The 24,330-nt window shown below is 40.9% G+C and overlaps 2 protein-coding genes across 3 annotated transcripts; one reads left to right on the top strand and one right to left on the bottom strand.

The window, feature by feature from the left end:
- Nucleotides 1–502: 502 nt before the first annotated feature.
- On the top strand, nt 503–6,978 carry ETFBKMT (electron transfer flavoprotein subunit beta lysine methyltransferase). Of its 2 annotated transcripts, XM_054168081.1 has the most exons (4): nt 503–519; nt 2,279–2,706; nt 5,120–5,250; nt 5,954–6,978. In XM_054168081.1, the coding sequence occupies exons 2-4, from the start codon at nt 2,387–2,389 to the stop codon at nt 6,316–6,318; spliced, it is 816 nt and encodes a 271-aa protein (XP_054024056.1). In that variant the 5' UTR covers nt 503–519; nt 2,279–2,386; the 3' UTR covers nt 6,319–6,978. The 2 variants fall into 2 exon arrangements, with proteins under 2 accessions (XP_054024056.1, XP_009897941.1); XM_009899639.2 differs by lacking the exon at nt 503–519 and having other exon boundaries at nt 1,969–2,706.
- Nucleotides 6,979–10,163: 3,185 nt separating this feature from the next.
- Nucleotides 10,164–23,606, bottom strand: AMN1 (antagonist of mitotic exit network 1 homolog). Its single transcript, XM_009899640.2, has 7 exons — nt 23,488–23,606; nt 17,597–17,729; nt 16,509–16,653; nt 15,201–15,418; nt 13,518–13,574; nt 11,202–11,313; nt 10,164–10,599 (listed from the first exon to the last, which is right to left on the bottom strand). The coding sequence occupies exons 1-7, from the start codon at nt 23,559–23,561 to the stop codon at nt 10,526–10,528; spliced, it is 813 nt and encodes a 270-aa protein (XP_009897942.2). The 5' UTR covers nt 23,562–23,606; the 3' UTR covers nt 10,164–10,525.
- Between the last annotated feature and the right edge of the window lie 724 nt (nt 23,607–24,330).

The raw sequence follows: 24,330 nt of genomic DNA, 5'->3' as shown, positions 1-24,330 counted from the left end.
ACATCTTCACTGCTGTCAAATTATTACTCCTTTTTCCATTGTTTTTTCCCTTTTAAAATTAACATTTTAAAATACAGAGCTAGCTGACATAGACCGAAGTCTTTTAAGTGAAGCAGGAACATTGCACTCTGACCACTTGGCACTGGCCAGAGGTCCAGGGTTAGAGAGGGGCAGCCCCAGGACGCTGCCCCGAAGCTCTACGGTACGGGGCAAACCAAACAAACAATCAAAACACCCCAAAACAAACAAACAAAACCCCCACAAACAAAACCAAAACCAACAACCAAACAAAACCACAAATAAACCCCAGACCAAACCAAACAACCGAACAAAACCCCCCACAAAACCTCCAAACCCAAACACCAGCAAAAACCTCGGGTGCGAAACGCGCCCGGCGCGGACACTCGAAACGCGAGCCGGGCAGCGGCTCTCCTCGGCCCGGCCCAGCCCCCGCGCAGCGCAGCGCGGCGGGGCGGGGCGAAGCACAGAGGCAGTGGCGGCTGCGGCGGCCGGCAGCAGGTAAGTGTGCGCTGGGAGCTCTCCATCCCCGGTCCCGCCCTGGCGGGGGGCGGTGCAGCGGGGCGGGGGTGGGCCGGGACCGATGGGACCCGGCGCGGCGGAGTGGCTGCCGCAGCGGCTCGGCTCGAGTCGGCTTGGCGCGGCCGGGCCTACGCGGGACGGGACGGCCCAGGCGATGGCAGTGGCTCTGGTGCATGTCTTCCCCGTGTCGGCGCGCCGCCGGGGCTGTCTGTGCCCCTCGGGGGCTAACGGCCGTTTTTCAGAGGGACGCCCAGCCTGGGGTGACAACCTGGCTCGCCCGAGGTGCAGGCGAGTAACTCGTGGCCTCCCGGCTGGGTAACAGCGACATGACTTGCTTTCCGGGCAGCTTTTGGCCTTGGTTAGGTCTGGCTCCTTGCGATGGGAAGCGTGGGGATTCTTTGAAAGGCACCTGCTGCTTTCAAATATACAAACAAACGAAAAGCTTACATTGCACAGGAATTGCTGCTGATTGGGTTGGGGTTTTTTTTGGTTGGTTTTATTTGGTTTTGCCCCCTTTTCCAAGTCCCACTCACCCACTGATAAGATGGGAGGGCAAGGAGTGTCAGCTGCAAGGATATCATTCCTGATGCCTTCCTCTCAGCTTGGCATTTCGAGCAGAGAGCTCTTGGCAGCCATTTCTTTACTGACAATTAATTTAAAAAGTAACCATCATGACAGGCAGTGCAAAATAACTTGCTACTGCATCTCAGCCCTGCTAATTTGCAGCAATTCGTGGGGAAAAACCAGCATACAGAATTAGCTGACAAGATTTATGTTTGACTGGATTCAGTTAACTTCATGTTTCCCTTAGGCAGATGAGGACTGTATAGCTCTGCCTTCAAGAAGGAAGGTGTTCATTAATTAGTTGGATACTGATGAATGGTATTCTTGAATGTGGAAAAATGCCAAATGCTCAGTCACATGTATTTATTTATAATAAAAATATAAAGCCCTTAGCCAGTTACCTAAAAACCTAACTGGACTATCAGCTTAAACAGTCAAGTGTTATAGGAGGGGAGTTCACAGCTTAACATTTAATAAGTCTCCTGGTACCTAAAGCAGAGGCCCACACAACAAAAATGCCACTAAACACGTAGGAACCTTTAGTCAAGATACAGACAAATATCACAATTTGAGGCTAGGCCAGCCACTAAACAAATGACAGTTACTCTCTATTAACATCTCTTCCCAGGAAGAAAGGAAAGGGAGTAAGGGAGAGAGACTGATGGGCTGGGAAAAAACCCAATCAAAATAGCTTTAATGAAACAGTGTACTTGTGTCAGTAAATGAGTTTGTATGGATTATGCTTCCATTCCCATACTCTCATATGGATCCAATCCTTAGTAGTAACTATAAACACAAAATGTTATCACCTCTAGAGGCAGGCACTGTTTGGAGAACTGTGCAGTTACTTAGAAAAGGCTTAGCTGAAAAGTAAAATCACTAAACAGAGAGTTCATACTCTTTTAGCTCAAATCAGGACAACAAAGAAAAATGGAAGTAGTGAAATACACAGTGTTTAAACTTGGTTCACAGCAGTCTCCTGAGTGGGTATCATACTAGCTTCTTCCTTAAATATCACTTCTTTCATACTTCAAATGGTTTTTTTGGGCAGGGACAAGGCATGCATTCATGGTCAAATGACAGCACATTGACATTATCTTCCTAAAGCCCTGGTGGTGCATAGCCTTTAAGTTGCTGAAGAAACACTACTTACATGGCATTGTTCTCCATTCAGGAACTGTCATCCATCACTATGAAAAACAACATCCTGTGAGTTTGTTTCAAGCTTTCTGCCTCATCACCTGCTTTAGATACACTGTACTCTGAGCATTCTCAGGGAGACATGGCCTTCCGCAGCTGGAAGTGGCTCCTTCTCTTGGGCAGACAGAACACCTTTGCCAAGGCTTGGAGGAGCAGGAGGGGAGGCCCTTCTCTGCGCTGGAAGCGCTGCTGCCATTGGGGCATTGGCAAGTCTCTGGACCCTGAGGTGAGAGCATTTTTGGAGGAGAACACAGAGGTCACCAGCAGTGGGCACCTCACGCCAGAGATACGACTGCGCCTCCTCACTCCTCGCTGCAGGTTCTGGAGGGAAAAACCTGATCTGTGGCCTTATGGGGATCCATTCTGGGCAATTTACTGGCCAGGAGGCCAAGCCCTCTCCAGGTACACAGCATGTAACTGAAAGCAACCAAAGTTGATAAGTTCTGTTTGCTGCAGTCCAGAATGTCAGACCTGGTTCTGTTTGCAGTCATTCCTAGCAATGTGCATTTACCTTGTATGAGAGCACATTATCCATACTCCTGCTTACACAGGAGAACCAGTGTCTGCTGGTTGGCAGTGAAGTTCCAGCACCTGCTGTATATAGAATAACTTACGGCTCTTAAGCTGAAATGTGTTGTCTTCAGTGGTTATGTGTGTGTTGACAATGGGGCTGAATCTGGATCTGTGTAAGGGTGTGCACTACCATCAAAAGCGAGGTGTTTAGTTCTACCACCCATTGTCACTTTAAACAGGAGGATTGCTATTTTGTTTTAACACATTGAGGGGTTTGTAGGAGACAGGAGTGTGGATCTGTCTGGTCTGCTAAGAGAAGTAGGTTAATGCTTTGAGTGTTGGTTAGCCTGAATCACTCTCCTCATGTAGGATTTCAGCAGCTTTATTGTCAAGTGTTATTGTGGCAGTCTTTTAATCACATCAGAGGCCATTTTGGCCACTTACTGTCAAGATGTCTTTAAGGTTCCTGATACTCAGGAACTAGTCTGTAAAATTAAATCTCTCACAGCAGATAAAGTTCTTAGTTTTACAGCAAAGAAGAAGCTGTCAGACATTCCTCATGTAGATGAAAGGGAAGGATCTGAACTGGGGCTTTGCTGGTTTTCTGCAAGAAAGCATAAATAGGAAAGTATTTTTGACCAGGAAAAAGGTGAGTCTTACAGTTACATCGCGAGTTAATTAGCCTGCCATGTAGACAAACTAGAAGGCTCCTAAACATTGCATAATTAAATTAGGTAAAACTATATCTACTTTTTTAAAAAATTAATTTTTTTTTTAATTGTATGACTCATATTTGGGTAGCATTAATATTTATGTGGCATTTCACCATTTTATTGACTTACTATTTATGAACTTGTTTAAGTCTTTTGAGAATGTCAGAAATTAGCTGCATCATCTGAAAAAGTAAAATGAAAAAGGGAGCAGGGAAACATGCCACTTCCCATAACTGTGCTAGTTTCACAGTTGGCATTTCCACATCAGAAATTGCCTATTTCAAGCTATTCCTCTTGGTGTAACCTAAGATAGCTTGGTAACCCAGCATGGCAGATGGCAGCCTCCATCAACAGAGTGATGCCCTGTGTCCATGCCAAGGGTTACAGTGGGCTCCAGTTGTCCTAAGTCACCACAATGGTTAGTGGTAACTTGAGAACCATTCAGCTGGAAACAAGGCACTTGCAGCATTAAGCCAGGCTGTGGTCTACACAAGCTCCTGCTGGAAAGCACTTCCAAATCCAACCATAGCCTCTAGAAAGGAGAAACTTTGTAGAAAGAGCACTTACTGTAAAGATCCCACCCCTGTCCTCTGCCCTCTGTTAAACTGGGGGCTCTCAGGGGAGTAATGGCTTTAGAGTTATTGCCAAACATGTGAGATGCCAACCATCTGCACAGATGTCCTGCCTAGGTGCCCTCAGAAAGCATCCGTAGAGCTTCAGAGCAGCAAATTTTCACTAAAACTGAGCTGGTTTCACTCACTGGATTCATAACCACATACTCAGAAGCACCAAGCTGTGCATGTCCAAGCTGTCTACTAGGATTACTTGTGATCACCTGTATATAGGACAAGATGCATGGCATGTCAGGTCCTCCTCATGTTTCCTGGGTTTCTGATCTGGTATTTTGTGTCTTCAGTCCTGGTCTCAACCTTCTCAATCCTCACTTAATGGCTTGAACTGTTTAGCTTGAAGGTAGGATGTCTTTTATTCTCTCTGCCTTGGCTCCTGGGAATCTGTATACAGATGTGCTGAGATCTAGGTGCCATCAATACTGGACACACTTACTAGGCCACCTCCTGCCATTCCTGCTGGGGCTTCTAGGTCCAAACATTCCCATCTATCTGTTTGCCTTTTGTACCAACCTTAACATTTCTCATTTCCATCACAGTTCTGTGTGGGAACCCCCCTGAAAAAGCTGTGCTTACCAGTGGTCCTGTGTCCAGTCAGCCATCACTTTCCTTTCAGAATTTTTTCCTGTTTCCAGTTTAAAAGAAGTTATTGAAATTGGTGGTAAATTTATGGCACTTTGCAGTAATTTTTGTCACCTAGAGCCTCCACCCTTGCAGAAGATTCAGTTTCAAGGCAACTGTTGAAGCTCTGAACCCTCAGTAATGTCTGTGTGATTCCCAGTGTTCAACAGCAACCGCTGCTTGCTTTCTGTCAGTTTTCTTCTGTTTCCAGCCTAGAGGGTTTTGCTTGATTCCTCATGGCGAGTGTTAGCAATTAAATGAAGAAGCTGTTTCTCCTCCCTGCTGCTCTGTTTTCATTTTCTTGTTGCTACTCTTGGCTTTAACAGTTTTTCTTTTCAGGTATATTTTAGATAATCCATGTGTTGTTAAAGGACGATCGGTTCTGGATCTTGGAAGTGGATGTGGAGCAACAGCAATAGCTGCTGTGATGAGTGGGGCATCACAAGTCCTTGCTAATGACATTGACCCCAGTAAGGCCTTTTCTAGTCTCTCTGTAAAGATACTTATTTTTTTAAAGCACATTAAACACCAACTTTGCTCCATTTGAGAGCAGCTCAGGTTCCAAAGAGTATTAAGAATGCTTAAAAGGTGAATGGATTTTGGCAGGATGAGAGGCTGGATTGTACCAGCCTCCCCTGCATTGAGTCTATCTCCTTAGAATGAGAGACAGCATGAAGTTTGTATCAAATGTTGCCAACACACTGTCACTGCTGCTTTGGAAGAGAACTCCAAGTGCAGATGGCAATTTGGCTTCTCTTCAGAACTATAGCATTTTCCTGCACTTGGGTCCTAGATTTTGCCTGTTCCACCCAGACTTTCTTTTCCCGTAACTGACTTATGAATTCAGGTTATTAATAATTTAGTAAGTCACTGGTTGGGGAGGAAGTATATCCATAGATTAAGGCTGTTGGATATTCTGGTTTGACTCTGTGATTGGTTTCCATTGGTATCCATTCTAGGAATAGTTCTTTCCAGAGTCATGGTGCAGTAAGGATAAAATTCCATCACTTCATGACAGATTTTTGACCCATAATGAAAACCATGGAAATCCCTACACAGGATAAACAAAATGTTTAAGAGATTAAATGGGAAGAGGTGTCAAGGAAATTTGTCAGGAGGCTGAACAGCAGAATCCTAAACCATGACTTTCATCTGACTTAGAGTTTTCTTCAGTTGCAGGAATGGCAATGATCTTGAACTGTGAACTGAACCACCTGACTCCCTTCCCCATCACCATTAAGAACATCATTAATTCAGAAGCTGGCAACTGGGACCTCATTGTTCTAGGAGACATGTTTTATGATGAACAGCTTGCTGATGGTCTGCATCACTGGCTGAGGAAATGCATCAGGATACAGCAAACTGAAGTGCTGATTGGTGACCCTGGCAGGCATCAGTTTTTAAGCCACAGCATTCGCAGCCAATTGCACAAAGTTATAGAATATTCCCTTCCTGAGTACACTAGACAAGAAAACAATGGATTAACATCAAGTGTTGTCTGGAGTTACCAGCCCTCAAATAGCTCAGAAAGCTGTTGAAGCTGACTTTCTAATGAACTTTGCTCACTTTGCTGTCTTTCTTTTCTAAGTGTGTAAAATGAAAATGAGAATTAAACATGGAGCTTACCTGTTGGTGTAAAGTAATTACTGTACCTTCATTGTACTAATTTCAGTCATTTGAGGTAAAAGCCGCATCTAAATCGTATTCAAAGCAGCCTGCACTGAACTGCAAATCTAAAGACAAGTTACATGTCAGAGTTTGCATGCTTGGTGTTTTTCATGTATATTCATGTCTTGCTCCCTGACACTATTGTGAAATGCTTTGGATGTCCAGCACACTGCTCTGGGGACAAGGTGGTGGCTGAAAGATTACTGTACAGCTTTCACAGTCTGTTGCAGCTTATTTATGGAGAAAATTACTGTTGTCCTTCATGAAGCTCTTAGCTGGGTTATTAGCTCATAGTTCAACTTCAAGTGCCTTGCTCTTTTTCTGGATCTCTCTTCTGAATGTCAAAGTAACTAATTTGACTCTCCCCCTTTCCCTCTATAATAAAACTTTACCCTTCCTTGAAGCTACCAGAGTGATTACTTAAGAGTTGCACACAAATCTAAAATATGTTTCTTGAATTCTAGCCAAAGTGAAAATTTTTAGTAAGTGGAAAGTGATTAAGTATTAAGAGCTATAGGATAACTTTATAACCTAGAGAGTAGGGTCAAATGATCTACACTCCCTAACTTTTCAGGGGTAAAAAACCATCAATCTATCACCATGGGAAACTGGTGAGGAATGAAGAAATCTTTCCTTCTGTGGTGTGTCTGAACAGAAGTTAGCTACATAAAAATGAGGAAAGAAAGTCAGGTATAATTATTTTTCTCTTGAGAAGATGCAGGAAAAACTCCAGAATCATTCTCAAATACACATGTCGAGGAAGACCCCTCTACAGGGTAAAAAGTGTGTGTGTGGAAATAATAATTTGATCCAAGAAGCTGTAGTAGCACCCCTTTGAAGATGAAACCAATGTTTTCAGAGCCATTTTCAGGAACTACCTTATCTATTGAAGAAATAGTGATGGGGAGATAATAACTGCAGAATTGAACACAAAGCACCTACAACTACTGAAATGCCAGGAGCAGCTGTGACGGAAGCTTTTGTCACACCCCTCTCAACCAGAGAGGGAGGAGGGAAAAGGGAGTGACTCTGGTTTGATGATTTTCCTGGATCAAATTAAGAGATTTGTTACCTGTCTGGCTAAAGTTATATGTGTGTGTATATATATATAAAATGTTTCTGAGAGAGAGAATGGGTAAAGATCCAGATCAACACCCAGAGTTCCAGTGATATCTTTAGGTTTAGGAGCACATTCAGATGTTAACTTATGACCATGTACAAATGGAAGTGAAGACTTACCAACAGTCTTCAGTATGTGAATATTCTGCAGTGCTCACACAACAATTTATAGCAATAACAATATCCAAACAATTCAGACCATGAAGTGATCAGTGTATACGTGATGTTCTTCTTCAGTTTCAAGCAGTTCTTGTAAACATTTGTTGACAATAATTATGATTTACCCTACATCACAGTAGAGTTCTGCCAGTAATAAACATTTAAGAGAGTAGACTCAGGCTCTCACAGTGAAGGATTTAATGTGACTTACAGTCAACTTTCAGCCTACAAAATACAGTGTTAAATCACTGCAGGCCTGTACAGATTTTTAAGCATATACCACCAAGTTACACAAGGCTACAGGAGAAGGTGGTAAATTATGTACATGTACACAATGTATGCTGAATTTACCTTCAACGTGACAAGTCCAAGGTTATATCAAGAAGGGGGGAAAGGACAACTTTGTTGGTGAGGCTAGCAGTAGCACAAACATTCTTTTTAAGTGTCCTTTGCTGTTACAGATTTTGGCTGTCTTCCACCGTAAGCTGCTTTACATTATCTTAATTTACAATTTTCTTTCTGGATTGAAAGAAAAGTGGCACCTGACACAAGTCTGGTTCCCATCACTGCACTATGTTACAGTTAACGTGTCTGACTAAGCTGTTCTGAGCTGGCCCTACTTTGGGCAGGAAGTTAGGCTATAAACCTCCTGAGGCTCCTTCCAATTTGAGTTAGCTTACAATTCTACATACTCTTTCTTGTCACCCTTCCTGAAACTAGGGCTGTCAGCCTGGTCCTTATGCTTTATTTACTTGACCCAATTGCAGAGTGTCATTGCTGCTGCCTACTCAGCTGGATAGATCAATATGAAAAACAGTGCAAAACAAATGTATTGCTACCTCACATCCACGAGTTCAAAGGAATGATGTGCCCTGACTAGTATCAGGGATTCCACAGGGTAAAGCACAGTTGATTAGGTTCTTAGGCTTCTATCTGGTCCACGGATTTGCTACAGTTACAGCCTTCAGATGCTAATTGCTAATGTAACAAAGCCAACTTCTGCTTGCAGGAATGGTTTGTACTGGTGCAGCTATACCTATGGGTATCATAGGAACACATTCATCACTGGGCTGAGTAATAGCACTGCATACAACAAGAGCTGGGGATTTAGGCACTGGAGTTGGAAAACTATGCTTTCAGGTACACTTAATCAAGTTTTTTAAATGGATTTCCACTTCAATAAACCATATAATGAAGAAAAGAACAGAGATTATTGTCAGACATCGTAATATCCTTTAATGTTACTGGATGCAATCTATATTATATTATATTATTATCTTCCATGCAATTTGACCTGAACTTTAAACAGATTAGTAGAAGACCAGTTTATTTCTGCAACACTTAAAATGAGTGTGGTTAGAAGTGCTAAATTATAAAGTAAACATATTCCTTATAGTTGCCTAAAATCATGGGTTTCTAAGTGTCATCAGATCCATGTAAGACCACCCTAGCTAAACCCTGCTTCTTCCAGATGCAGATTATCAACACAGTGTGCTACCTGCCTTGTATAATGCTAAAATGGGTAGCATTTTAAAAGTTGAATGTAGAAATCATGAAAGTCTCTTTAGAGGTTATGCTGTTTCAAGAAAGCAAATGAACACAACTTGTAGTTGTAATGAGACCACTGCTTCATCACTAACAAACTCATTCTACAGTTTCAAGCTTTTTTTTTTTCTTTCATGTGACTACAGTTGAACAATATATCAACAGCTGGTATTTTCAGCTTCTGGAGGCCACTGGTGATACAATAAACTGCATACAACAAAACACATACTCTGCTGAATTCTACCATCATGAGATTCATGTACTGAGACACTAAGTTTGGTACTACTTCACTCACAGCTATGCTCACAAGGACCAGCGTTTTGTTCCCAAAGAAGACTTTCATGCAGGAACATTGTCGAAGGCCAGTGTTTGCCCATATATGAGATTCTTCTATTGATCAAAGCTACTGCCCTGAAATTTGTTAAGTCACCACAACAATTTAAAAGCAAGTTTGTATTTACATGTTTACAGACTCTGCTTTTGGATGTGTAAAAATCCAGCAAATATTTGATGGTAAAAGCCCCAGAATTCTGCAGCATCGGTAATGCCAAAAGAAAGGTTTTCTTACAGGTCTAGCAAAAGTATATGGTGAAAGGAGGTTGGTTGTTACTACTTCAGATACATTTTCATTGCTGTAAATGTCACCTCCATTCACCAGGTCTGTCTGTTGACTTTTGTCACATTAAAGTTCCAATTTTACAGATACTTCTGCATGCAACTACATACTCAGACTACATACTCAAAACACAGACTTACTTAAACTGGGTTTGTATATGTAGCTAAGATGCTAAAAGATGCTAAGTAGCAGCCAAATCTGATAGTTCAGGGCTGATGAGCAATGAGACCTTAGTATAATGGGTTGTCCAGGGAGGTGGTTGAGGCCCTGTCCCTGGAAGTGTTTAAGACAAGGCAGGATGAGGCTCTGACCAGCCTGATCTAGTGTGGGGTATCCCTGCCCATGGCAGGGGGGGTTGGAACTAGATGATCATTGTGGTCCCCTCCAACCCTGACTGATACTATGACAGTTTAACTTTCCTCTTAATGAAGTGTGGTCAACAATGCAAAGCCAGGCATGGCCATAAGTAGAGACAATGGGGAAGCTCAAACTCACAGGCAAAGACTGGAATGGTCACAGAGACCTCTGGTGGGAACACAGAGCGAAGCAAAGTCACCAACTCTTTTCTCCACGATGCTTGCCTTCTGAAAGAGCTCTCTCATCTGTAAACTTTACACTCATATGTACATGGCAAATAGTCAGTAAACAGTCCATGTTACTTGCTTGATTTTGTTCGATATGACTAGCTGCTCTAAAACATCTCGGGAACGATCTGCAAAAACACCAAGGAATTTCTTGTTATTCATTCAGAAGTGCTTAAACAGCAAAATAATCCAACTGCATATCTGAACTTCTTATCTTGCTATTACAATATCACACTTTAGACAGAACTGAGTAGATCTGAATTATTACAAGTGTTTCTCCAACCACTTAACTGTAAAGGATCACTAACCAAATTAACTCAAAAACCCCAAGATACAACACCTCTCTTCAGTTGTTGTTTTCTGTCTGAACAGTTCCATTCTTTCTTGAGTAGATTATGTTCCATACATTTGGAACAGAGTAGGAATTTAAGATCCTAAAGTCTTATCATCAAATTTGGGTCTTCCTCAGCACATTGGGGAGGGAGGATGAAGGAAATAAAATAAAATAAAAATTAAAAATCCAAATTCCAAAACAACAACAAAAAATCCCTCTCTGAAGGCTGCCATGTTTCAGAGCAAACTCTCACCTTGTTTTGAAAATCTCAGTGTATAATTATGTTATCTATCAAGTTATTACTTAAGATCATTGACGTGTTATGCTTTTCCAGCAAGCAAGAAGATGCTGTTTAGAAGTAACTACCCTTCATACTCCTTGCATGATTTGACCTACCTGTCATCAATGGGCATCCATGGAACAGAAAAATGTGTATCTTTGGACAAGAAGTAAGGACTGCTTCCACGGCAACATCAGTCAGATTCACACAGCGTACCATATGGATCTCCTGTTATGAAAATAATAGTAACAAGAGCCTGTCATGGTTTTGGAGGCAGAGCTTACCTTTGCCCAATCCTTTTCAGAGGCAAAGGCCCACCATTCCATTCTTCCACCTGTCAGCTGCAATTCTGCTGACCAGGAGAGTCACACCAAAACCAGTATCTTGTGCAACTGATAAAGGAACAACTGGTTGACCACCAGGAACAATGGCTTGACCACAGTCCCACCCACACACTCTGTACAGTAGTAGATAATGAGGTATAAGTATTGCCCTGATTTTGTATCTCAGTTGGAGGGGATTTAGAGTTCGATGCTAAAGGGCCAGGACAGATTGGTGATTCTGTCCCCTTCACCCCATTACTACCCATAAAGGACACCTTTTTGGGATGATTTGTAACCTTGGCCAAGAGCTTCCGCAGGAGACTGAGTTTGTGACTGCAGTTGCATTTCCAAGCTATAGAGCAAGTCTGCAGCTCAGTGCATGGCAATCACAAAAAATCTGCACATGTTGCATATGAATCAGTGGTGCTGTTCATGCACCTGACTGCTGCTTCTGAATGCAGCCAGACCTACTGCAGACAGGCTACTTCTGCATCTGGTGTTGGGCCTACAGTCATGGCAGTAACTGGCCTACCTATTAAGAGAGACATCCAGCCACCCCTAGCCTGTCTACCCTCTGGGGACTAGCTAAAATGCAAGAGGATTCATCTCTTACCAAATTTATCCTTCTCTAAATGTTAAATCTAATGAATATAGGATTTGGGAAAATAGACTTTGAGGATCTTGGGGTAAAAATAAGGAAAAGCCAAGACTGTTTTATTGTAAAAGTCTCTTCCCAAATAATAAACTCCAAAGATCTTCAAAGAACACAGAAATGAAAGAGATCTTTTGTTATAAGTAGAGCTTTGTACAGAATGGTGACACATAAAGCAAGAACTATATTCACAGAAACAAGATATACAAAAGCTGATACATGCATAGTTTTTAGATCCTTTTAGTAAGTGGAATGTGCAATCTGTGAATGCCCCTGAATTAAGTCAAAAGATCTATAATCTACCTGGTAATTACAGTCAGAGAATTTTAAGACCCCAGTGTTTTCACCATGTACCTGACATTAGCTCACTGGCTATAAATTTGCACTTTGATGACACAAAACAGAGGTATGAGGGCTGTAACACAGACAAGTGCCCTATTACTGCACAGACTGCCCTCTCAAAAAAAAAAAAGCCCCCCAAAATAAATGCAAAAGCACTTAAATACTTAGCTTTTAGGAAAGTAGAAACAAATATTGAGGACAGGAAAATGAACAAGCAAAACCTGTATTGCTGTTAAGGTATTTTCAAGTTGCTTCTAGTCTCTCTCTCTCTGTATATATATATGAAACCTTCATTGTTATGGTCTGAAAAACACTCACTTCATCTTGTACCAGAAGACTTAGAAACACTAAAAAAACTGTTGAAAGTAGACAAAGTCTAACTGTTCACCTTTCAAATAAAACAGTAAGCATTCTGTTTGTTTCCAGGATATTCATACTGTCAGTTGACTCAAATTTGGTATTTTGTTTAGAGTAAACTCTTTAATCAAACACTACAAGCTAGCAAAAATACTATTCTTTTTCCCATCTGATGGATTGATAACTTGGAATCAGAACCAGTCTCTATGAAAGTAAAACTACACATGCAAATAAAAAATGTAGATCATTTATTGGCAGAGGAATGAGATGCCTCTTCTCCATCACTGACTCAGTGCCCATCGTATATAAAGATAACTTCATTTTCACAGTTGTCTTTGTAAGTTAAGACATTTACCTACAGACAGGTGCTTCTTAAGGTAATTTCTTAAACCCATGAAATTATCCAGACTACAAATTCTGCTGCAGTATTGTAACTCCAAAGAAATCTAGATAAAAAGTTAAGCATTCATTTGCATGTATTATATACAGCTTTCTAAAACATCATGACTGAAAACAAGCATACAACATTCAACAGAACTAAACTCATTTTGAAAAGGCTGACATTCTTAAAAAGCTGATCTGGGGCATTGCTAGAGAGAAACAGAAAATGTTCAATTCACAAGCAAAATCAGGGTATGTGTGTACACAGGTAAGAGTTTAATAAAACCCAACCCTCAGAAGTAATACTGATGATACTAATTTAACAACGCAGGTATTGACTTTTGTTCATTTCTTTGTTATTAGCTTAAATAAGTTACCTTTAAATTCTTTGAACATGTTCCACTCACTAATGCTACAACGCCATCATCTGTTACCTAGAGGAAAAAACACATTGTTACTTACACAATGGTTTAAAGCCCTTTTATTTATATTTTTTTAAACACAGCTACTTGGGGGAAAAGAAAATAATACTAATTTATCCACTCCCTGCAGTCACTGAATACAGTTTACATTAAAATATTTTCTACCCAACTAAGCTTGTAGATAAAATTATCCAAGTACAATTATTTTTTTTCAGTCTATTAAACACTCTTGCTGTTTGCTCCCATGTGAGCCTGTCTGGATTTCTGTCAGGATGTTAACTGTGTAACTGCTATTTCTGCAGTTTCCTTGTCTTATTTAGCAGAGTCTATTATGGTCAGAGTGTGGCACTTTTATTTTATAAGGTTTAAAGTGCTTCTGCTCTACCTCGAACAGTTCTCCTGTTTTCAGGATTGCTTCAGATGTTCCAGAAAGAAGTTTCTCAGGTTGAAAAAAAACCCAAACCACACCAACAGTAATCATTGCAGTCTTTTATCTGCTGTCTTACTTTTACTTACCTTGAAGTAAACCAGTTATATAAGAAAAAAATCTCTCAAACAAGCAGTCTTACAGCAGTCATCTGTGGCAGATGTACCTGCCCCGACAAAGGCCAGGGCTTTATAGCCATTTAAACCAGATAATTTTGTTTCAGGCCCTCACCTTGCCTTTGTGGCGTGCTTGCTCCCAGCTACTTAGAATGACCACAGGTCAGACTCAGCTAAGATATAAATGGAGCCCTGCTGGAGAGCCAATGCTTAATTGGTCGACCTCAGAGCAGCATTTGGGGACTCTCCCCTTAGATCAAAACAATACCCAAGGAAACTTCCCAGGACTGAGTGAGTCCTCACTCCCTCCTTTTGGTGAGACAGTAGTTCTGCATATATAATTCTGAGAGCCCTCATCCTCTTTTGAGTAACTGATCCCCTTTCTGGATACCCTTTTGTAAGTGAGTGCGTGTAACTGAACGCTGGAGAGACCATCCAAGTGCTACTGCTTTGATACCAGGGAATATAAGGTTATGGTAGCACTGAGAGCACAAAAAACAGTTTTGCATTAAAACAAAGTCCCCTTGCTTCCCTGTGCGAGTTCACAGTAACTACTGCTGTATTATTTCTACAGTGTTGCAGTACTGTTTCCTACTTTATTGAATGTCTATGTCCATCATCAGCATATATCTGACCATTCTCATCATGCCAAATCTGCCCAACTTCATCAAGGGATACACTCTTATATTAGGGACAAACTAACTGTAATTAGTATGAAGCCATAAATCATGAGCCTCTTGGTACAGAGCAGTAATCATCAAACTCTGTATGCATCTCTAGCAAAGGCTTACATAGCCCACTACCAGCAGTTGAGTACATTAGCAGTCTAGTGCGGTTCTACATGAGAAGTGTCTGAACAGATGAAATGGCTAGCCCACAACACTCCTACTTCTGCCAGAGAACTCATCTGTCGCACATCCTACATAGCAAACTGCTGCAGTCTGCGTAGTCCCTTCAGGTGACATTCTTCCCCCAGTTCTTTGCCATACAGCAAGGAAATGCACATTAAAGAGGAAATGTACGGTTTCAATTTTATCACCACAGCCTTAAAAATAAACAGACAAAAGTCCTCTGGCCAGTTACCACCATAGTTACCTGAGTAGATGAAAAGTCCACACTGTGAAGAAATTTGCAGTTCTCTCCTAGTGCCTGCAGGGATGCATCCATGATGCCTGAACAGCCACCCAAGCTCACTATTTCCAGGAACTGGCAGTTGAGTGCCAGAGCAAGAACTCCACTGTCAGTTATATCGCAGCACCTTTTAAAAGAGGCTTCACGCAAGTAAGGGCAGGATAAGGCCAGCGCTATGACACCTGCCAAAGAAACAAAGCCATTTAAACAATTATTCCCTTTTTAACATAACCACAATGCTGAATCCAATATGCTGTCCCTTGGTCACTGATTGTTTAACTTTCAGCTCATGCCCCAACAACAAGACTCTGTATAACACAAATAATTTTGTGCTGTTCCTTTTAATTCAAGGATGAGAAAAAGAAAATTACAATGAGCAATGCTGGAGTTGATTAAGATTTCTAAATGCTTGATTCCCTTCCATACTGCAGAAGGATGTTACCTACATGAGATATTGCCTGAGTGAGTGCATGAAAAAACTGCCAACGCCTTAAGTAAGTAGGTAAGTGTATCACTATGCACTGGAAAGAAAGTATAAACCAAGACTGATGTAATGTATGGTATACATTAGCTGAGGCAGGGGCATTGGACTCAAGGATCTTCAGAGGTCCCTTCCACCCCCTACCATTCCATGATTGTATGACTCATTTGGCCTCTATTTTCAATAAGGAAGTAGTAATAATGGAGCAAAGGAATAAGTGTAATCAAAAGACAAATCAAAACCTGTGGGAAATAAAACTCAGCAAGTTGAATTCTTTTAACCTAATAGCTCCTTGATATAACTTGAAACTGGAGGTTAAAAGTAATTCCCGAAACTGTGAAGCAATTCAAGTCTTTAAAGCAAGTCAAGCCTTTAAAGTCAAAGAAGATGCTATTAAGCTTATTTAATATCAAACACATTTAATTAGAAGAAGGTAAAAAAGTAATTAAGGAAATCACAAGCCTGAAACTTCAACCCCAGTGGTACTGGTGAGGCTCTGGAACAAGTTTTGAAGAAGGAATAATGAAGATAAAGAAAAAAATATGATCAAATGTAGCACAGTTTTACCAGAAACATAGCATGACAGTAACTTGATAGCCCTCTCTCATAAAACAATCAATGCTCTTGGCCTATAATTTATACCATTGAAGTGACTTTTAATTAGTATTGGTATGGCACTGGGGATTTATTTTAAGCAATATTCACCCTAGCTACTTTTGCAAGTTTTTGCAATCTAACAAGATAAATAGAACAGAAATAAGATCTCAGTTATCTATACACAGGTAACATACCTTCTGAAGTGATTCCAAATCTGTTTTCTTTGCAAGAATTTAAGTTGATCTTTTTCAGTTGTTTGCAGTTATAAAGCTGCAGTAGTGCATTATCTGAAATGTCACAGTCTCGGAGGTCTAGAGCCTCTACAGCTGGGTGCAACACCTGCAACAAAAACCTACCACTTGAGTCAAACTTTGTTATGTCACAGAACATACATACTTTTATCTAAAACACTTGCAATGTCAGACATCACATAGAACTTAATAAAAATATTAATTAGAGGATGGAGCTGCCAGTCCTAGGCACTATAAACTCTGAAGAAAATATGGTATATTTGCCACAACAGTTCAGCTCCTACAGCAAGAGCACTCAGTTTCTGTGACCACATCTAGAGAAGGAAGAGACTAAAATTACTATTTTGAGGGTACCCTTGCTAATACCAGTGCTTCTGCCAGCACAGATATAGTAGAATGATAATACCAAGGATAATAACCTCAAATGTACTTAACACAACTTTGATGGCAGAAATCTGAAGTGTGAAAAAAATACTGACAGTGATCAAAACTTAAATCTCCTCAACAGGTAAGGGTAATATTTTGCCCCCGAGTATTTTTTCTCACCTAACACACACTCTTGGTCTTATAAACAAGGAATTTCATTACCATACTATGAGGACGTACCAAATCCTCATTAAATAGGCTCTTTCACTCCCACAAGGCCAGAAGTTAAGAGTTTTTTGTGAAATATTCCCAGAGAGGACTTACAAATGTAGAGCTAAGGCAAAGGAAGGCCTCAGATTTTAGCAGTCTAGTGTATATGAGTCTAGTTTCCTGTACTGAAAAGGGTTGATATATGTCAGGTGATTACACAAGTCAATTATCACTGAAAGGAAAACATTTTTAATTTACTTGACACTAGAAACAAAACCTTATTACTATGAACATAGGACTATTAACATTACAAAGTTTAAAAAACCCAACACCACCTGTAAAAACAGAGACATAGTAAGCATGCCTGAGTTTGTTGTTTTGTGCAAACAGTTTTAGTTTAGTTCATCTCTGCATTTTAACTATTACAAGCAGAATAGTTTTGAGTGGATTCTTACCTCACTGATATTTGAATCAGTTATTTGTCCTTGACTACTCATTAATTTTATCAGTTTGTCCTTTATGTTGGGTGGCAATGACTTAATATCTGCAGCGTATCTGGAAAGGTTCTCCGTCAAACATCGAAGGCATCTGAAACAAAGGAAAGTTACAGCACAGTCAAAAAAAAGCATTACATATTAGAACTACAACAATCAAGCCTTAAAATGTCACCTTCTGTATCCAGCTGACCTGCAGAAAAGAGCCCCACAACTCGCAAAGAGTTATGAAGAGGTATGCTTCTGCAAGGGGGATCACTCCACCTAACTCACATAACATTCACTGGCACAAGCCGTTATTCACGTTACAAAAGCAAACATATTCATTAGGTTTCTCAGGATAGGACTAGCTAACTACTTCCAGGAACTCATTCACACAGGTGTTCTCCCATTCTCTGAGTGTAATCAAACCTGGCCAGGAACTCATTAAGTTGATACAAAGCGGTACCCCACCTTCAAGGACACAATTATCTCCCCTCCCTCTTTATCAGTGGTTCTGCCTGCCTAACTTTTACAGCTGGTCTTATCAGTGGTTCTGCCTGCCTAACTTTTACAGCTGGGCTTGTGAGGCCCCTGGAGGGTAGTGAGGATTTAACACCTAAAGACAGGATTCTTATGTGTTTAAACTTAAAAGCATCCAATACTTTTCCCCTCATCACAGCTGTGCTGCATTGAAACCTTACTAGTTCCAGATGTTCCATGGTGGTACCAACTCAGTTGTTCCTCTTTGGGGTCAATTTACGGATCCTGGTGTGCAAGTGTTACCCAACTTCAATCAGTTGTAGACAAGAATTGTAGCCTCATTCACTGTGATGACTGACCCAGCTCACAAAATGTGTTTGTTGCTGGTATATTCATGAGCTCTAAGAAAAGCCTTTTCACTGGCTAAGCGTCCGATTGGTAGGCAGTAAAATCTTCAGTAGGGATAAATAGTTCCAAAGAAGAGATGCTACTAGCTGCTGGAGTTCCCCTTTGTGGGCAAAGCTGGCACATTGCCAAAGTCTGTCTTTATAGTTTAAGTTACCATTTGCCATTTCTAGTGTTTGCTAAGATTGTTATATGTTCCTGCTTGTGAGATACCTTTCCACAATCATATATTTTGAATCAGTAAATAGCTTTTAATAATATTTACTATAGCATTTTTGGTTAATAAAGGTGTTAATATTATTATTAATCATTCTGCCAATTATTGAATATTAATAACCATAACATACTGAAACAGCAGAGGCAGCTCTGGGAAGAGTTTATGAATAGCTTCTATGCATTCCGATTGCTCTGACCTTCAGAGCAATCATCATTCATTAACATGCTAAAACACAACTGCTGGTCCTTAAGGAAGGAATTGCAGACATGTGGAAGGAAATTTTATTATCAACAAACAAAGTTGCTGACTACATGAGGAATATAAACTGTAGTGAACATCATCCAGAGGTACCTGAAAAGGTAACATGTTGTTGGCCAGGAAATGCCAAGGCTTTAAAGAAGCATTACACTACAGCAAAACTAAAAGGGAGGGAGCTGAAATGGGGGAGAACAACTCTCCACTGTCCTCTCTTGCTTAAAAACCTAACATAAGTTAATTCCTATAAGTGAAGAAGTGCTTTGAATTGGAAAGTCCATTATCTATTGACCAAAGCTACCTGAAATAGATTCCTTAGGTCAACTTTTCTTTTAAAATCCTATCCAAAATATTGAAAGAAAACATACTGTCCTTATTTTGCTTTTGTAGAATAAACATTTTTCCATTAATTTGGCCCAACTAGTAAACACACAGCAGTTACTGCAACAGCACAGCAACCTGTTCCACTGCAGAGAAAGCTACATACTGTTATATACTGATACTGTGCAGTAGAAGTGACTTGTTGGTTAGTCTTTGTGTCTTTGAGACAACACAGAACACAGCTGGAGACAGACAATATTTGTAGGCCTCAACAAGGAGATGATAAATCATGGAAGGAAAAGTAATAAATTGTGTATGAAGCAGTTTTCTTCAAGATAAGAAAGAACAGAGCCGTCTAAACAGTTAAGACTCTCACTAATGAGTCCATACCTCTCTGAGCATGTGTGAACCTTGGGGTCAACTAGCAAACAGAGTGAAGAACATGGAAGCATCAGAGAAGAAGAAGTCAGGGGAATCCTTTTTGAAGATCCTTTCCCAAAATTCACCAGAGGATGGGAATGTGCATGTGGAAGAGATATTTGCATATATTAGCACAAGCCCTGAAAGGTTGATAAGTATGTTAATTAATTCCCAGAATATGCATAGAATGCTGACACATATACACTGTTAAGGTGCTCATGTGGGCAGAGTGATCCCCTGTGTGCCTGACCATAACTAAAAGGAATGTCTACTCCTCAAAATTGAAATCGGTATTGGGAAGTTAACTTGCTGTGTTCAGTAACAACACTAGACACTCTACACTTGTATCTGATCTGGATACAAACAGCACAAACTAAGACTGGCAAGTAAAAAGCGCAATGCATTCACCTGGCAGATAGACTTTGTCCAAGTCTAGCTTAGTGAAAGAAACCACAAATCCTGCTTTTCATGGACAGGAAGAACTGAGGAGTGCCTTACTCCTGTAATGACCTAATGAAAGATCATTTCCCTTTCAAAACACCCCAACTGCTTTCTCCCTGCTCCACATTACCACACTTGTTACACCATCTGTTTATAGTTCAGAGCTGTCTACAAAGCACTAAATAGTTCTAAATATGTCAAGAGGTATAGAATAGGTCTGTGATCTTTAACTTTTGAGTTTTTAATGTCAAGTTTAAGGCCATATGACTGGACAAATGTGTATATCTAATAATTATTCTAATAGCTAATAATTATTCTATATCTACCAATTATTGTACAAATAGTCTAACTTACATCAAAATGCTACTAAGTTATGTCACATGAAATAGAATAGCAGAACAGATGTTAGAAAAGGGACACATAACTGAATCAGAATTGACACTAAAATAGGTTTAATGGCAAACAATTTAACAGACGCATCTTCCTGCATTCTTCAGAGTTGGGTAATTTATATTCACAGTAAGACCATAAAAGGAAGCTCTCTGCAATATGCTGGCACCCTATTAATGATATGATACACAGCAACACATGTAACAATCAGACCTAAGGAGTATCTCAATACATACTCTTGTGATGACTTGCACGTGCAGACTTCATCATGTAGTGACAATCTCATGTTTTATTTGTGTTGCCCTAAAAGTCTTCGTTTTTGATGGCAGAAACTCCCTTAAACCACTTGCTTGGGCTTCTGAGAGATTTCTAACAGCAGCCCCCTCCATGTATGACAGCTAAAGTTATAATCTGCACCAGCTGCCTTCTCCACCTATCCAGTAAATGTTGTTGCTGCCAAGCATCCATTCACTGTTTGCCAAGCCTTGCAACCCTTGAAAACTAAGTTTTCAACCAAGCGCAATTACAAATTTGGTGTATGCTGACCTTAAAACTGCATCAGCTAGGAGTGCACGTGTGAGTTGGGTCATTTCTCATTTGGGGAATAACAACTTCAGGAAACAGACTCTAATATAAGGTATAAATTGAGAAGAAAAAGAAAAAAGAACATTTCTGGGTATTTCAAATACAATGATCTTCTGATATGGTGGTCTTTGGAGAGCTAATTTCTCTCTTAGGGCGGGAGGCAGAAGCCAACAAGCAGCAGTCAAGCAGCACATACCATCGCACAGCAGAAACTCCTTAATAAAAGCACTTTCTGTTTAGGTTTGGAGATCATAAAAATAATTACCTTATTAAAAGGACTATTCAAGTAGTCCTCACTACAACCTACACTGATAGATTTGTTTCAGTTTTCATTTCTGCTGTTAAGTTCTGCTAGTTAAACAATCAGCCTAAGGGTTAGCAGAAGTAAGAAGCTGTCATAAATAGATTAGACATGACTGCACCCATTGAGCAATTTTTTTAGTTTCAGGTATTAGTTATACTGGTATTGTAATTATATTGATATATTAATATAGAAAATAGCTGCAGCAGTTCTAACAAATTGGTGCAAAAAGGACTAATTACCAACATTAGATTTTTTTTTATGTTATCAAGTGCTCCAGTACACCTGAAAAGAAATTCTTATGTGTAAGATCTAAGGTTAATCATGAGAACATAAGCATTTTAAGTAACACATACCTTAAATATAATTTCAACAGATTAATCATGCACACACAAAAAAGTAAATACAGGCACTGTTTTAGCTTTTCAAAAAGAGAAAAGTTATTAGCCAGACAAAACCCTTGTAATTAATTACTATTAATCTACATGTCATTGCACACCACTCTAACCAAACCTAAAGTCCAAACAGAGGTTGAAAAGGCTGTTTTCCATGGCCCACTTATCTCCTCAACCACTTTTCACTGTGCCTTCCTCATGATGGTTATGAAATTCACACAGCTGCTTGGTATCTGAAGGAAAATTCCCTTGACTAAAAATTTGAAGCAAGAGAAATAATACTGCCAGAAGTGGCAGGGGGCAGCAGCAGCGTGAAGTTAAGCCAAACTAAATTTACCATAGTCACAACTCTGCAGTCCCTATAGACAGCCTTTTTTTGCAACACAAACTTGTCAGGGATCAGCATGCCATGAAATCACAGCAATTTAAACTCATACCAACTGAAAACTCTACAGGGGACAAAATACTAAGGCTAATACTAATCTGTTAAGCAAAGAAAGATGATTTCCCATGTAGAATCACATTAAAAACCCCTTGAGAGTTAGCAGTGTAATAAAGACACTTGTAGCAGGTCACTGCAGGACACTGCAATGAGGAGACAGCAATTTAAAGCCGAATGTGGGCAGTTTAAACCACAGGCCTTAGCAGCAGCGTGAGTGACCACTAGATAACCAGACCACACACCATGACAACTTTTAACTCATTCCTCTGGAGGTGTGTAACAATGCATTGCCTTCACTGTACCTCAGTGACTGCTGACATTAATAAAGAAGCCTGTGCATAGCTCCAGCTATTTACAAGTAGATTACATCATCCACAGTCTTGTCTTGGGATTAAGCAGCATATATACAGGTAACATTCCTTTATTTGACTGCAGAAATGAGGAATACTTGTTTACATCAAAAAAAAAAAAGAAAGAAAAAAAATCCCTTCAAAGCTCTAAAGACCACACTGTGCGTGAACCTGACCACAGACAGAATCTGTGCAGTAATGTGAAGGGGCTTGTCTCATGCTGCGATAGCTGGGGTCCTCAGCCTCAGAAGGGACACAAGATTGTTACTGCATTTTCTACTCCTACTATTCTTTGTGCAATAAACAAGGAGCCCACACCTTTCCTACTAAGATCCCAAATGAACCAACACCTTCTCAGTGCAAAACAGCACCCTACCTTTAGCTAAGACAAATCAAATAGACTTTCCGAGCCTTTTGTGAGGCTGTGTTCACCTACTACATGACTGTTTCCTCTTCTATGATGAATGCCTGTTGAGTCATGTGAACGGGCATGCAGCTGTCATACACAGCCATACACATTGGCACCATGCGGAACATTGATTTATCGTATGTCACTTCTGCCACACGCTGTCACCTCTCCCGTAGCTCCTGCTTAACTCTGTCATACTCTGTCACCTACCCTGCCATCATTACTAAACGCTGTCACTCACTCGTACCACTCCCACTAAAGGCCTGATAAACTATCCTCAGCCTTGTCACTCCAGCCAAACCCTTCGGCCGGGCTCCCCTGTAGGAGGGTTGCGCAAACTGCCTTGGCTGAGGTGCCTTAACTAGAGGCCGTTTTTCCGCTGTGAGACAAGGGTCTGACCCGCCCTGAACCCGCCGGGAAAAGGGATCGCCGGGCACAGGGTGTCGGGGCAGCACTCACAGGTCCAGGAGGAGCTCTAAAGGAGCGAAGATATCCTTATCGGCGCCGTCCCAACGGCCGCTGAGGCGGCTCATGGAGGCGATGGGGACCGGGGAACGCGGCGCCACCCCAACTCCACGGCTGCGGGGACCGGGGCCAAGATGGCGACGGCTCTCTTCCCTTAGTGGGCATGATGGGAGATGTAGTCCCGCTCCCAATCTGTCCAGAGATCGCCTGGGGTTTAGTGGAATACGGCCGGAGAGTCTCATGAAACGGCCTCAACTGTTGTGAAAACCTTCAAATCTCGCACAAAGGGCCTGTCTCTCAGCAGTTAGTATTTAGTATAGAGTATCTCCCCTGGAAGATACTGGGGAGAAAACACTGGAAGCCTGGACAAGGGGCACAGATGTTTTAACGGCTGTCCTGCTTATAGCTGCCTTCAGTAGTCCTACCACAGCACCGGTTTTCCTGGTCTTCATCAGTACATAGAGACGAGAGCCTGCAATTCATTTTTCTCTCTCTCCTTCCCTCCATCTCTCCCTCTCTTCCCCCCTCCCCAGCTTTTTACAATTCTGCCTGTGATATAAATTGAGACTACACAGTCCTCAGGTGCTAACAACATTATTAGCATGTAACTGCAGCATCGTTATCTTCAGACTCAAGACCCATAAGCTACCCTTACTAAAAAGAGCAAAGGATCAACTAAGATAAGGAAACCTCTGTTCTTGCAAAATTAATTGAAGGAGCCATATCTGACATAAACATGGTGTGGAATAATTGCTGGAGTTGACTTGGAAATTAAACATGTAAGGTACAGCATTGTTCACACATTAAGGAGAGGTATAATATTGAAGAAGCTTCCAG

The sequence above is a fragment of the Dryobates pubescens genome, chromosome 15 (assembly GCF_014839835.1).
Source record: "Dryobates pubescens isolate bDryPub1 chromosome 15, bDryPub1.pri, whole genome shotgun sequence".
In the NCBI taxonomy this organism is placed as follows: domain Eukaryota; kingdom Metazoa; phylum Chordata; class Aves; order Piciformes; family Picidae; genus Dryobates; species Dryobates pubescens.
The sequence above is the reverse complement of the archived record's forward strand: the minus strand, read 5'-3'. Positions and strand labels throughout refer to the sequence as shown.

What these genes read in the sequence shown, in the direction of transcription:
- ETFBKMT (XM_054168081.1), top strand. Translation starts at nt 2,387, where the DNA reads ATGGCCTTCCGCAGCTGGAAGTGGCTCCTTCTCTTGGGCAGACAGAAC. An exon ending in GGAGGCCAAGCCCTCTCCAG is followed by an intron (nt 2,707 to 5,119) that starts GTACACAGCATG and finishes TTTTCTTTTCAG; the next exon opens with GTATATTTTAGATAATCCAT. An exon ending in TGCTAATGACATTGACCCCA is followed by an intron (nt 5,251 to 5,953) that starts GTAAGGCCTTTT and finishes AGTTTTCTTCAG; the next exon opens with TTGCAGGAATGGCAATGATC.
- AMN1 (XM_009899640.2), bottom strand. Translation starts at nt 23,561, where the DNA reads ATGAGCCGCCTCAGCGGCCGTTGGGACGGCGCCGATAAGGATATCTTC. An exon ending in ATTTGGAATCACTTCAGAAG is followed by an intron (nt 15,419 to 16,508) that starts GTATGTTACCTG and finishes TTTCTTTGGCAG; the next exon opens with GTGTCATAGCGCTGGCCTTA. An exon ending in TGGACTTTTCATCTACTCAG is followed by an intron (nt 13,575 to 15,200) that starts GTAACTATGGTG and finishes TTTTTCCTCTAG; the next exon opens with GTAACAGATGATGGCGTTGT.